Source organism: Stegastes partitus, unplaced genomic scaffold, assembly GCF_000690725.1.
Source record: "Stegastes partitus isolate 25-593 unplaced genomic scaffold, Stegastes_partitus-1.0.2 Scaffold331, whole genome shotgun sequence".
Lineage (NCBI taxonomy): Eukaryota > Metazoa > Chordata > Actinopteri > Pomacentridae > Stegastes > Stegastes partitus.
In genome coordinates, this window is record NW_007578062.1 from 141,574 (window position 1) to 154,719 (window position 13,146).

The 13,146-nt window shown below is 39.6% G+C and overlaps 1 protein-coding gene across 1 annotated transcript; it reads right to left on the reverse strand.

The window, feature by feature from the left end:
- Positions 1 to 2,357: 2,357 nt before the first annotated feature.
- On the reverse strand, positions 2,358 to 12,288 carry serinc2 (serine incorporator 2). Its single transcript, XM_008283880.1, has 10 exons — positions 12,181 to 12,288; positions 9,207 to 9,368; positions 8,130 to 8,317; positions 7,899 to 7,978; positions 7,173 to 7,310; positions 6,498 to 6,667; positions 5,662 to 5,752; positions 5,322 to 5,484; positions 3,234 to 3,449; positions 2,358 to 3,145 (listed from the first exon to the last, which is right to left on the reverse strand). The coding sequence occupies exons 1-10, from the start codon at positions 12,217 to 12,219 to the stop codon at positions 3,007 to 3,009; spliced, it is 1,386 nt and encodes a 461-aa protein (XP_008282102.1). The 5' UTR covers positions 12,220 to 12,288; the 3' UTR covers positions 2,358 to 3,006.
- Between the last annotated feature and the right edge of the window lie 858 nt (positions 12,289 to 13,146).

Genomic DNA, 13,146 nt, shown 5'->3' on the forward strand with positions numbered 1-13,146 from the left:
CTTAAATACTAGCAGGAGCACGAGACAAACGCTGCCACCTCAAACCCACGCGTACTACCGCGAGACCCGCCCCCCTTTCCAGTAGCACGAGAAAACAACAAAGTCAGACCTTCCCATTTTGTCTTTAAACAGTCATCGACACATGCAGTGTCATTATTATAACATTCTAGGTAATTTTTTGTTTTGTTTTAACATTAAAAAATGTCTTTCTCAGTGTGAAAAAGTGTTTATCTGCTTATGAGACTAAAGGTAACACATGAGATGAATCACAATAACTACTTTTTCAGCTGAATGATCTCATTTTTAATGCAATGTCTCATTACCAAGACCTGCCCTCATCAATTATTTAATGCATATGTCATTTTATTGATTTGAATATTGGAATTTTAAAAGGGGAAATTTCCCCTCCTGCCATCTAATCACCACATCATCATATTCCAAGAATGCATCCTGACGTTATTCCATCCCCACAGTCAGGCCCGTGCAAGAGACGAACAGCCGCCTAATGAAGACTACTGGGGTCGGCCTATTTAAAAGCCTTCATGTGTTGCAGGGCTCACTTTGTTTTTCCACCTGGGTTGCCAGGTGCTGGGAACCCTCCGAGGAGGAGAGGGGTGCGGTCGTTGTTGACGAGGACGAAGGTCCCCGCGGGAAGCACTGCGAATATCAAATGAAAACAGTCAGAGCCGAGTGGAGAGTCCCCAATGAAATCATGATCCTATAACTGGCTTATGCAACTGATCAGAGCCTCATTCAGCATTATATAAGAGCATTAGGTTGGCCTGCTGCTCACAGCTGGGCCGGGGACTACCACTGTTGTTGTCACCCACAACAATATGGGTCAAATCACAGCTTTACACAGGAAAATGTACACATCTGTACGTATATGTGCGTAGTGGTGGTTGGTGTGTTGCAAAGGTACAGGAAGAGTATCAGTGTCTCTGGATCTAATGTGATTTGCTACCAAATCATGCATAAGCAGGTGGAATTTCCACAGACAAACTGGACCGAGGACAGATTACTGACATAATCAGCGTGTTGAATTAGCTGGCTTGATGTTCTGTCAGTCAACAATCAGAATCAGCCTAGAGGGAACAGAGGTTTACTCTGCTGTACACATTTTTTTACTTTTAAAGGGGATAACACTCGACTAAACTAAAGTCATATTATTCAGGAACAAACAATTTCTCACAAAATGTGGCTGCATAGTATAAATAATGGTAAAGAACTCGCTTTCTGACTAAATAAGCAGCAACTTCACAAACACCCAGAAACTCTCAACCTGTTTTTTTTAAGGATGGTGTTAGTGAAGTCACTTTTTTTTCCTGCTAAGCTCTACCCACTTTAATAAGATCAGTGCAGAGAAGAAGAAGAAAAAAACCTGATATACTATTATACTGTGACATAGGACTGGTAAATCAGTGGAGCACAGTCCTGAAGAAACTGGAATGTCATCTTTCTTTGCCAAAAAAAAAAAAAAATGGCTGCAGCTTTGCAGGCTGTAAAAATATCGACCATTTTAAAATATATTTTGTTTGCAGATAAGAAATGTTATGTGCCCAACAAACTAGAGGGTCAAAGAGCTGTGCTTACCAAGCAGCGAGGTTTTAATGAAAATGGATTATTGGAAATGTAGGATTTTGGATTAATGTGTATTATTGACTAAAGGTTGGTTTGGGATACGTCAGCTCTTATGGTTTATCTAAGCTTCTGGATGCAGGTTTGTAATATGAGAAGTACAAATAAGAGAATGAAAAACCAGCAGCGGGAAGTCCCCGTGTAAGAAAATATGTTGTGACTGGGGTAAAAGGATACAGTTGTGTTGAAGGTGTCTGGGATTTGCCCCCGATGTCCAAGTATGACTACATAGACCAGTCATTTGTTGTTCTTGCCCAACTCAAATCTTGAATGAACATAGTGAAGCACAATGAAGTGTTGTGTTTGCCCGCCCAGCTCATGGCGATCTTGTGATAGGGGGGGAAAAGCACATTCCCTCTACATTATTTGCCAAATGTGTGTGTTTTGCACCAGGGAACCCTGCATAGAGGGAACACAATAAATCACATTTCAGCAGACTCATGTGATTAATGGAGGGAGGGCAGTGAAGCATTTGGAAATCCCTGCAGACCCCGAGTTGATGACATTGCGTTCGCAGCTTCAAAAGAAAACACGGGCCAGTTCTCAGCGTAGCATATGTAAAAAAAAGAATAGATTACCGTACCAGTTTAGAAATCTTCCACCACATATGTCTAAATCAATTGTACATAATGAGATCCAGCAGGTCTCCTACATAAACAGGCTACCATTTGAGGGACAACAGCACCACCTACAGGACACAGCTATTGTCCACACTCTGGTTAGAGACGAACAGAACGTTAGCTTTATTGTTTATAATGAAAAGAGAACATTTAGCGAGAAAACAACCTTACAGAAAAATGATTGTCACAAAAACTTTAGATTTAATTGACTGCACAATATAATAAGGCACTCTTCTTTATAAAAATTGAGCACAAAACTATGCCATAAAAATGCAGAACTAGAAAAAGTAGATTTTAGAGATTTAAACATTGCCCCATGAAATCAAAGTGATTTGACGGTAGTGACAAAAAACCAGTACAAGCACAGTGTAATTCGTGAAACAAAGACATTAGTTCCCTTCTGATATCATTTCTAATCCATTTGGTCTTATAAAGGGCTTGTAGTGCTCTCAATTATAGTATTTGTAGAGTAAAAAACTGACCTGAGGTGAAAGTCTGGAATGCGTTTAAAACTTTAACAATCTTCTGTGTCTGCAAAAGATTATTTTACCTTGAGCCACAAAACGTCAACATGGCAGAAAGTGTGAGCAGTGACCTGAGGTAAATAATAAAGCAGATTACAATTTCCGTTTTTAACTGCTGAGTTGTAGTAAACATTCAAGCAGAAGCTTTATAAACTACAGCTATCTTTACTCAAGGTGCAAATGCCAACAGGCCGGCAGCCACGTGCCGACAGACTTCGCCGTGCTTAGCTGAAGTCTCTGTCGGGGAGCACCAGCGGGGCCACGAGGGTCCAGAGGTACAGGGCCAAGCCCAGCCAGCTGGAGCAGATCTTCACCCAGACAGCCGGCATGGTGGTCTGCATGGCCTCGTAGTCTGTGTCGGGCCTGGTGAGTCAGAGGGGGAAGTCGGAGTTAGAGAAAAGTCAGCCTGTCTGAAGGAGTTAGCCAAGAACAGCAAACTACAGATACTTACTTGTACCAGTTGGTGAGGGTCATCATGATGTAGAGAGAGGCCAGGAAGAGGCTGAAGTGGAAGAAGGAGTAGCTGTAGGTCACTCCCTCCTCTTCGTTGTCCACGGCCCGTCGGACTCCATCCTCCCCTGTAGCGGCGTCGTAGTCAGCGGTCAGACCCTGGCCTTCCTCGGTCTGCATCAGCTTGTTCACTTGGGAGTTGTTAGACGAGCGGATGCTGTGGCAGGCGAAAGAGCTCGTTAATAAACAGAAGGAAGTAAACATGATCAAAATGTCTATTTTTCATGCATATAATTCCTTCTCAATCAGAATTTGTGCCCAGTTTGATCCTGAATGTTTTGATTTCATACAGAGCTTCTTTTATACTTTTCCCTCGGTTTGCTTAACTGAAAGCTGCACTGCATATATATGTAACCTTGTGTTTTTGGGGCCATCATGCAACAATCCAGTCTGCAGAAGCAAATCCCAGATGAAAAAACAAACACTCAGAAACAGAAACAGATATTTTTAAAATGCACAATAAGCACTGGTATTTTTCAGTTTGATTTTCTAAAGCTAGTTTGAAGTATTAAAGTACAGCAGTGTAACTGCCTGAGTGTAAGCACGAAGAACAACAGAGTACCTGTCTGTCTCTCTGGGCAGGAATTATTTCCAAAAACGTTGCTCTACGTACCTGAATACCAGTGATTTCACTCCTACTGAGGCAAGTCTGGCTGCTTATAAAAATAGTCTACATGCATAAAAAAAAGTCCAGTGGGGTCATTTGGATACTTCTCGTAAAATGAAAAACAGTTTTATTGTGTTTTGTGGTTGTTATAAACTCGGAGGTGTAAACTAAAAGACATTTACTTCCGCCACTCCTCAAACCTTGTCACAGCGAGATAACCTCCCAGTTTTACAGGGAAGTAAGAATTTGGCCTAATTGCTACATACAACTACCAACCAATAGTCATCGAGCTCAAGCTTTGTATGATTCTGCCCCCTCACTGCCTGGTACTTGCAGGGTAAGCATTTCAGAATTAGCAGCTGCCTCGCAGTTCACCAGGTTCTTCTAGTTTCTACAGCTGTTTCTGCTAACTCTGAAATCTCTCGGCTACTAGCAGAGCACACCAAATGTTCTGCTGTTTGCTAAGAATGAAAACAGGAGTCCCCCATGCACTCCCAGTAACTGAGGATCATTATGATTATGTTTTTTTTGATGGCAATGTCACCACAACAATCAAAAATCCATAGTGTTAGCACGCTTTGCTGCTAATGTGATTAACGTTACCATTTTCTTTGACAGTGCTCACACAGTTCATAACATGGTGGAAATTGTAAAGCTGATTCAGAGATGACGGGAACTTTAAGACAGATCTGAAACTAGTTGACAAGGACTGGTGGGTTGTGTGTTTTCATGTCACCTGTTGTGCTTCAGTGCAATGTAAACTCAGCTGGTGTTTACATCTGTTTCCCAAGCTGCTTCACTGTCCCACTAAAAGTACAAATTTTACACCGCAACATCATCTGATAAACTTATTATCCACATGAGTTAAAACAACAGCTCTTCAGGGAACTTCGCAATATTTTTATGTCAAATGGCAGCTCAGGGAGAAAAGTCAAAGAGTCCTGGTCTCACACTCATTCACCTGTTTTTTCTCAGCACTGTTAATCACAGATGTAGGAAGAGGTTTCTTAAGGAGAAGAGCAGGGACAGCAGCAAGTCAGTGGTTTTCTGAGCATCAGACAATGTTTAGTCTGTTTAGAACAGAGCTAAAATCAGGGATTATATACTCATGGTGAAACGAACCATTGGTGCAGTATTGTGAGCTCAAAAAATGAAAGAGACACTATGGGGAAATGTGATACTTCGATAAATGTGTTGAAAAAGGCACAACATGGGACCTTTAAAGATAACCAAACTGGCTGTTACTCAAACCTCCTCTTAACATCTTAATTTGAGTTCTGGCGATTTGATAAAAAATGTAAATAATTTCAAAATAACCTTTTTTTTTGCAGTCTTTTTAGACTACACTGATAAGAGCAGCATGTTAATACTTCTTAAGCTTCTTCTGGGAAAAGAAAACCACTTTCAACAACAGTGAAATACCTGGCATAAAGAGTGCAGAACAAGAAAATGACCAATCCCACGATGCTCTGTGCATCCCACCACTGGACATTTCCCGGGGCTGGGGTAGGAAGAACAGGTCCTGGTGCTAGAGTTGTAGTGCTGGGCTGGACCAAACTCAACAGACTGGGGTTACACTGGCGGTCTGAGGCAAAAAAAATAAAACACAGAAAACTGAGTGAACAGTAAATAGAGGGAGGGAAAAGTTGCTATTAGGACCATACAAACTTGCAGATCTAATTAAGTTAAAACATTTTTTTTCTCTTTATGCCTCTTTCCCAAGTTACATATCCTGCCTCCAGCTCAGACTCATTGGACTTACTCGGGTTGTTGCTCATAGCAGACCAGGTGAGATACATGGTATAAAGGGAGATGAGGGAGGCCTGGAGCAGACCTGAGCTGGGCTGAGCCTCCTGTGGAGACATGGAGGAAGTCATGAGTCACAAAAGAAATCACGGCACCAGGAAAATTAAACTCTCTTCATAGCCAAAGTCATTTTGTCCTAAACTCAAATCTGAATCCCCTACAAAGTCACAGTGTGACTTTTACACCTGATTAACCAGGTGACTTTTCATAAACTAAGTTCTCTAGGGTAGAGTCTCCAGTCTGCTGAAGTACAAAGATACAGCATCTATATTTATTATGTATACATCTTATACAATGCACAATATGCAGCCAGTGAAGTTGATTGTTTTCACCAGAGAAAGTCATCAAAAGTGCTGGGCATCATTATTCTTTCTGCATGAATAACATGAAATGACAGCGTTATTTACCAACCAGTGACAGTAACATGGGGACAAAACGAAGAGTGCTTTACTCCAGCATTGGAGAGCACAAAACACCTGAGCAGGGTTTTTGAAATGAAAGGCACGATATAGAACGAGCTATTAGTGCCACGGGCTGAGCACGAGACCACTATTGTTATCCTGGTGCGCTTTTTCTTATTATTTTGACTCTTCCGTACAAAATTTCTACTCCTCCCACAGATTTGAGAGCACCCACACAAATTATACATCAAAACGTGCGGCTCGATCGGAAATAGTGTGCTTACATACAGATTTACAAAAAACGCATTTCAAAGTAATGCAGATAAGGGTAAGGACACACACTAGAAATATTTAGGAGCTTGACATTTGTCTTTCAAAGTCTGTACTTTACCTGAACTTTGGGCAGAACGGCCACGATGGACACAATGATGCAGAAAATGAAGTTAAGGCTGATGAAGACCTTGTGCAGTGCGCAGTCATCAGGTTGAGTGTAAAATATATAGAAGAGCACGATAGCAGCGAAAGCCAAAGCGTAATGGATGAAGGTGAAGGACAGAAGAGCTGGGGGAAAAAAAAAAACAACAAAATTATTAGAAAAATCATGTAAACCCTGATTTAAACACTGTTGCATTAGACAGATAGATAGATAGATAGATAGATAGATAGATAGATAGATAGATAGATAGATAGATAGATAGATAGATAGATAGATAGATGTGTCTTTATCAAATTCCCAGGCTTTTATGCGAAATCTTGTTCACAATTTCATGCAATTTATGTAGTTAGGTGAATTACAAGTCTACTGGAATTGATCGCTACTGCTTACTTTGTGGCATGTCTGAATTCATTCTACGCAATGTTCCAACCCCATAAGCAAAATATAAACATTGACTTTTATTTCATGATTTAAAAAAAAATAAATTTTATGAAATTGGCAAACTGGAAAACAAAAAGACTCTACAAGACAACACAAATATTGCCCTTTAAAAAAAACATTTGGCTGAACCCTGAATTTTGAACAATCATTTAAAGTTCTATCAAAAAAGTGTGTGTGTTGCTTTTCTACCTGCAAACCAACACTTGGGACTTCCATTCTCTGCCTTTTCCAGCCACGCCTGGTTCCAGGAGTGGGCAAAGTCCACCAGGAGGATGAGCTGGATGATGATGAAGACGAAAGAGCCCACCACGCCAAAGTAATACCACACTGAGAGCAGACAGAGGAGGGTTCAGGATGAGTTATTAAAAGGTGGCTGCTTGTGTACTTGCCTGACCCATCAGTTTACAATACAAAATGATAAATCAGTGGATTGTCACTAAAGTATACGCCGCCACAGTTCCAATTTGATCAATTCTGGGTTCAAAAACAGAAGACACAACCCAACTATCAAAGCTCAGTGTTGTTTTGTCACAGCCTTATACTGTATATTTTGTGTTCCCTGTGGCTAAAGCATAAACCTTTCTGGACAGAGAGAAACATAATATAACACACTGACCGCCTCCACCACATGCACCTTTAAAACTGGCATAGGTACCCTCGTTTGAAGTCTAATTAAGATTATTGCTGGAAGTCATTTAAAATTATTTGACAAATGACACCCAAGTTCAGGGATCGTTTTACAAATTTTGCCTTCTAAAGCAAAACATGCAAAGTCTTTCAAAATGTAGGTGCAGCGTTAGTAGGTAAGGATTCAAGGTGCAAGCACGGGTTGGTAAACTCAGGAGGTTAAAAGCCAACACCTAACTGTACAAATAGGCCTTACTCAACTAGCACACTAATGAAAAGGCTCCATACCTGAATTAAAGATGCCATCTGGAATGAAGAAAGCTCCCACAGTTATGCCAACCAGCATCAGAAACTTGAAGAACCAGAAACTGATGAGACAAAAATTAAAGCTATTAACTATGTGCAGAGCAAACGTGTTCTTTCCTCAATGTAAACTTAGAGGTGCAGTGTCCATATTTGGCCACCAGAGGGCAGCCAGCTGTCACCATACCGAGCTGTGGTACTGAAGCTGCTACAAACCCATTCTGGATGGCAGCTCGGGGGTCCTTGCTGCTGCGCACTCGAATCATGATGATGGAGAAGAGGAAGAAGAAGCAGGCCATGGCGAAGCACATGCGGTACACAGACTTGTAGCCCACGATGATGTCACAATTCACCTTGTTCTCTATTCCAGGTATGCTTGAGCCACCCATACAAAAACCTGGAATCTGACCATGTGAGGAAAAAAAAAACAAAGTAAATAATGGGTGGAAGACAGGCCAGACTATAATCGAGTCAACTGGATAGCTTTTTAGTATTTGAATATTTTTTAAAGAAAACTATTCCTCTGGGTCTTGTTGTAATGTATCCCTGTTGCTGGGCTACAGCTTCATGAATATTTTCAATACATCATTGTTTACTCTGTCAGAAAGTTAGGCGGCCATCATTGGCAGTTAGAAGAGAACAGCATTGCATTTTATTCATCTACAAAGCATTGTTAGGAAAATTACCTGAATATCTTACTTGTCTTTTTAATTATAGATCAATTACTCGTCAAACTAGGGCCCAAGATTTTATAGTCTTGGAAAACACACTCATTTAAACTGAGATCGGGAAACAAGCTTTGAAATATTATGCACCCAAGTATTGGAAAAAAAATCAAAACCTGTTGAGATTAGATAGTCTAATCCCATTTGACAGGTTTAAAGCCCTTGTGTCCAACATAGAGCAGTATCAGTGTACTTGGTGTCTTTAATTTTAACTTGTACACTTTCTCTAACTTATGATTGTTTATTCTGTATGTGTAGAGTGTTTTATTTTGATTGTCTGTCTGTATGTGAGCGTGTATGTCTGTGTAAATATCTATTCTTTGTATTTTATTCTATATTTATTCTGTATTTTAGTAATAGCTGAAACATTTTATTTTTTTTTGCTTACTGTCATGTTTATAGGGCACTCATGAAAGAGAGGGTATCTACTCTTTTACCTGTATAAATAAAAGCTAATGAAGAATAAATCTCCAATTTTTCCTTGACTGAGAAAATATAAACACACTTGAATTTATGAGAATAATAACTGTGGTCAGTGTCGCATCTTATCTAGTCTTATCCCATGTACCTTTTTAAGATGCTCCTCCATGCCCGGGAGAATCATAATGACAGACACCAGAGTCCCGAGAAGCAGCAGGAAGGAGAAGGCCAGCCGGCTAATGGTGGAATTGTAAGTCGAAGGGCAGCATGATGACAGGAGGCAGGAGGCCGAGCCGCACAAACAAGACGCCTTTAAGAAGGACACGGAAGAGAATTACCAGGGCATCATTATTACAGTCTGATATTTTATGAAAGTCAGGAACAGGGCTCTGGGGTGTGGGGTAATCAGGCTAATGCATGCATGTCTTGCAAAGACTGGCTGGGAGAGAAGAACTAAACAAACACTGTCTGCTGTCAGGGAAACCATCTTTCTCCGTATTTTACAAGACTTCTGGAAAGCAGAGACAAATGATAATTCCCAGTAGCAGCAGTACTCAGGCCTGTGATTACAGCTGCCATCATAACAAATCTCTCCCTTTCTCTGATCCTTACTCAGCACTGCAAACAGAATCACACATGATTCAGATGCAGACTGCTGAGAGGTGTGGGAAGCACCGAGGCAGAGACTGTAGCTGAGATCAGCCAGCCTTCTCGAAATATGACCATGCACTAGCGTACACAAGCCTAGGGTGTAAACACTGCAGCTGCGACGAGAAGATTCCAGTTTCCATGGTTCAGCTGGGACGATGCAATGCTGCCGTGGTAACAAATAGTACAGACTGCAATCCCAAAACAGTCACGACAAAAACTACACAAACATTAAATTCAGACTTTAAGTTTACTAACGATTATCACAAGGAACCTGATAGCACTTAAAAAATGCATACTGTGAATTTAGAAAGCTGTCAAGGAATGAGAGCTGATTAAATTAAATCAGAATTATTATTATTTATTTTTTTACAATATCAAGATAAGGGCACGTGTGCTTAGACTAACATTTGATGTCACAAACTGTTTCAGCGCTGAAACCAAAGGCGATTAATATCAAAAATGATTAAGGATGTCCTACTTTAATGTTGAGTTACAGATAATGTGGGAACAGAAAATGCCAAAATGAAAACAAACCTCAAGCCACACTTTAACGAGTGACCTTACTGGACGTTGTAGAGTATTTAGAGTCTTGGATCCTTCCCGCATTCGGTATTTTGAATGAAGCTTACTGTAAATATGTTTGGAATTTTCCTTAATGAAAGCTGACTAAGAAGCACTCAGACACGGCAGATGTGAAGTATCGGCATTAAGATCTAAAATCCCTTTTCATACGTTCTTTACAAGGAGATAAGTTCTACTCGAATTATATTTAACTTTAAATAATAACTGTGTTTACTGACGGTGGTTTAGGTCAGCCATATTTAACCCTTTAATGTATCGCATCAACTACATTAGGCAGTTCTTCAAATTAAAACCGAAACCACATTAATCACAATAATTACTCCGAATCAACAAGGAACAATCCTCCAAGCCTTGTCTGTATTGTGGGACCACTGTCTTAATATTTGTGACCCTGAAATACTGCATCATAAATAGAAAAAGGTGGGTGGTGGTGAAATGGGCCTGTCAGCTGTTTAAATCTTTAATTTGACAATAAATACATCATTACAAAAATATTATCTGACTGACTGCAGTGTATGATTGCAATTTAACCCATATGAAGTTTGTCATGATTTTTTTTCTACAAGTAAGAATGCAACTGTTCACTGTGGTGGACATCATGCATCAGTTGTTATAGATTAGTTCTGTTTCTGAAACCTCATGAAAAACAAAATTGTGAATTGCTGAACCACTGGAAAATAGACAAATGTAAGCGTCAAACTGACGAGGTTCCACGGTGATATCTGTTGGGTAAAATCTTTACATGTAAAATAGTGGCTTCCAATAAAAATGTACGGAATTAAAAACAAAAAAACAAAAAACAACACACTCTGAGCAATAAATCTCCACTTCACTGGCACTTGCAAAGACCAAACTATCCAGTTTTATTCATATATATGAACGTCTACTACTACAAAAAACTATTGTCTTCAACTATGTAATCAACCTCTGAAGTTTCTTAGTTAACTTTTTTTTGTTTGTTTTTCACCATATTTACCTCTAGTGTTTTGACTCATTACATTTTAACATTGCTCAGTGTTCACTGCTGTTGTGCATCTCGCTTAAAATAACATATACTGATGGACAAATCCATTGGGACAAGTTTTGTTTGTGTGTGCTAAGAAACTTCTTTTTTCCCCTCAAATCTGTCTTTTTAATAAGTCATGCATTATGGTTAACACAGATGGAAATTTCTTTACTTGTCGGCTTTTAACTTTTCCATAATTTACACAAACCTGTAAATATTTGTTTTCAGACATCTTTCACATGTGTTTGAAGCCTCACATATTGTAATTTTCACATCACATGACGGGAAACAGAAACAGTGATGGCGTATTGCACAAAGTCAAATCCGGAAATAGAGCCTTTATGGGAAACACCGTGTAAATCTATCAGGGCCCAGCAGGATACCATAACAATGAAGACGAACTGTAAACAAAGCCATAGGACGTCCCTGCTCACACGCCAAACTCTATTCAAAAAGTTAGCAATTCACTGTCCCTCGCATATGTTAAACTGCACAGCCTCATAGATTACATATTGATTAGGAAATTGGTTTAGCTTGATTCAGAGTTAGCCTAAAGGCAGCAGCAGAGGCGTGTCATCTGTCACAACTTCCCGGTTTAAAAAATGTACGCCACAACTTCATGAAATCAATAAATTAGTATTCAGAATAAGTATAATGATACATGGACATATGTCTACCTAAAGGAAAACGCAAAAATATCCCATTTTAGTACCTAGTTTTAAGTGAAACTGACGATATCCTGCCGCTGTTGTTTTGTCTTGGCTAGCCAAACAACGCGCACAGTTCGGAAATTAATCAAGAAATTAGATTTTTTTTTTGTTTTGAAAGAACGACGTCTTTGCTTTTCATACACCCACAACAAGACCGAGAAATGTGTACTTACACAGCTGGCCAGGGAACCCAGCGCCAAACACGCACCCATGTTTGTCAATTTTTCAGTTTCGATGAAAAGTCGCAAAAGCTTGAAAAGTTCAGGAAGAAACTGACACAAAATGGCGACGTCAAGCCAGGTAAAGAGAGCAGATTGTTATCTTCAAAATAAAAGCTTTGTCTGCGTGTGTGCTATTTAAACAAAAACTCAGGACGGGATGTCAGATTGTTTCAGTTCACTTATATATGTGTTTATGCACTAAGGTGTATATTCGTATGAAATACAAGGAATCCAGAGGTAAATCTGCTGTTGGTATTGCTGTGTCTGCTCACACTTAGTTTTATTTTGTCTGGTTGCTGGTAACGTTCAGTAGCTAAAGCGTTTTACTTTTGGCTGTCTTCCGTAAACCAACTCTGATTGGTTCAATCAGCTGTCTGTCAGATCGTTTGACCAATAGGACGCTAATGCGCAAAATAGAAGCCATCCCTTATGATAGGTCTAATATTTACCTCTTAAAACACAAAAATACATCTCAGTGCTAATCACTTTTTATGCTACCTGTACAGCTTGATTATATTTACTTTTAAAACCCCATCTGTCATTAAACTATGCAATACAAAACAATGATTAAAATACATTTTAAACTTTAAAAAAACTTTAATTTTAAGTCAATATAACAGAAAAGCCCAATGTCGTATATTGTTTAATTTAATATGATTTTAAGCCTGAGCTTTACCAGGAAGTTCCAAAATCTCTTTTACAAGAGACATGTTGCCATGGTAGCAGCCATACATACTCACACATTAAAATACAATATATTTAAATTTTACATATTATTTCAGCCATTTGCTTCCCAGCAGTCACAGCAGTGTTGACTGTCTCGCTGACATCTTTGACAATTAACCTTGTCTAAGAAAGCATCTCTCTGAGTCTACCTCTTCAGCGATGAACAGGACAATAACTGTGTCGCCCAGACAC